Source organism: Naegleria gruberi (genome assembly GCF_000004985.1).
Source record: "Naegleria gruberi genomic scaffold NAEGRscaffold_483, whole genome shotgun sequence".
In the NCBI taxonomy this organism is placed as follows: Eukaryota; Heterolobosea; class Eutetramitea; order Acrasida; family Naegleriidae; genus Naegleria; species Naegleria gruberi.
This window is the reverse complement of record NW_003163001.1, coordinates 1-1,715: the sequence shown is the minus strand read 5'-3', so window position 1 is coordinate 1,715 and position 1,715 is coordinate 1. Positions and strand designations below refer to the sequence as shown.

The 1,715-nt window shown below is 27.0% G+C and overlaps 1 protein-coding gene across 1 annotated transcript; it reads left to right on the top strand.

Annotated features, from left to right (window-relative positions):
* Window positions 1-547: 547 nt before the first annotated feature.
* NAEGRDRAFT_76820 (uncharacterized protein) lies at window positions 548-1,706 on the top strand (the record flags this gene model as incomplete). The annotated part of the gene is made up of 2 exons (XM_002668224.1): window positions 548-1,320; window positions 1,423-1,706. Coding segments are annotated over 2 exons (1,057 nt in total), but the record flags the coding sequence as incomplete, so codon positions are not given.
* Window positions 1,707-1,715: the final 9 nt, after the last annotated feature.

The following is a 1,715-nucleotide window of genomic DNA, read 5'->3' as shown; positions in this document are numbered from 1 at the left end:
CAACATTTCCATTATAATAGGAAGATAATACCCATGGTTCTGTTGGATGGATATCAACAGATTTTACACGATGCTCTGAACGTGCTACCAATTTATCTTTAATATCTAATCTATTCATCTTTAGATTTAATATTTTTGCTATATATTGTTGTTGTTGTTGTTGTGTTATTTTCAGAATATATTATTAGAGGATGAGGTTATTGTTGTATTTAGTGATGATCATTGTGTTGATAGGAATTAAAAATTTAGATTTGTTAAAAAAATACAAATTACGGCAAGTGATGACTTACATTTTTTTTAGGCTGATGATTTTATTGTTGTGTTGGCAGTGATGCTGGCAACACGTAAGCTTATTCTTAGCAACCAGCCACCACCATCAGGTCAATCCAATAACATCCTCTTAGTCTGTATTAATTGGAAATGAAAGAGAAGAACAATGCTATTAAATTATGTAATAATTGAAACATCAAGATTAGAATATTAGCTGAATGAAACGGTGGTAGCATAACGATCTGTAAATTTTCCCTCCATAAGTAAATTTAAAAAAATGCCATTAAATGACATCTACGACACGACACAATCAACCTCAACAACAATACCCAATAATAATGCCTCATCATCATCAATACAGACTCCAACATCACCCAATAATAATAATAATATCGGATTAAGAACATCAACAAGATCAGAGCCTCAATCATGGGGAGAATTATTAAACATGTATAGAAGTGATAAGGTCATTCCTCATCCAAAAATTGAAAAGCCTGAACCAGTTTATCGTCAAACAAGAGATAAAAGTTTAAAATGGAGAGAAGAACAAAGACAAATTAATCCAGTTCTACAACAATTTATTGATACTAAAAAAGAGGAAGAATTTAAAAAATTGGAACAAGAAATGTCAATTGATACAATGAATAGAGCTATGGATAGATCAAATTTATTGGAAAGTCATTTTGATATTGTAACATTAAATGATAAAACAAGGAGATCATCATTGGATGGTAATTCAATTAAATCATATTTTCCTCAACCTAGAGAAGCACTTGGTAAAAAAATTGATTATTCAAATGTTTTAAAACATTCTGAAAGTGTTGAATTAATTGATAGAGAATCTAAAAAGAAGAAATTTCAAAAATCAAAACCATCATTTGATGATTTTTTCCTAATTTATAAAACTCAAAATCCAATTGAAGATTTAAAACAAGAACTAGCTAAAAGAGATGAATTTATAAAAACTAGATATGATACAGTTATAAAGAAGAAATTTCATCCTATTTTACAATTACATAATGATCCAAATATAGAACAAAGAGAAAAAGAGTATGTTTATATATATTTATTAATATTTTTATTAATTTAATATTTAATAATAACTAATTGAAATTAATTGAAATATTAATACTTTTAATAATGATATAATAGAAAAGAAGAACATTTACAAAAAGAAGCAGCCATATTAAAAATGGCAAGAGAACCACCAACGGTACAAAAATTAGCAGAAAATAAGGCATTTGATATTATAACAAAAGAAATTAAAGATGAAAATAGAACTCAATATCTTCAACATATACATGATGTACAAGTAGAAAGAAGACCAATTGCTAAAGTGAAATATGATTATGAAAAGGAATTAAAAGATAGAGATTTATATCATGATGATTTAAATGAAAAGAGAGCATTAAATACTAAAACATCTATATATGGTGGTAGAGAAA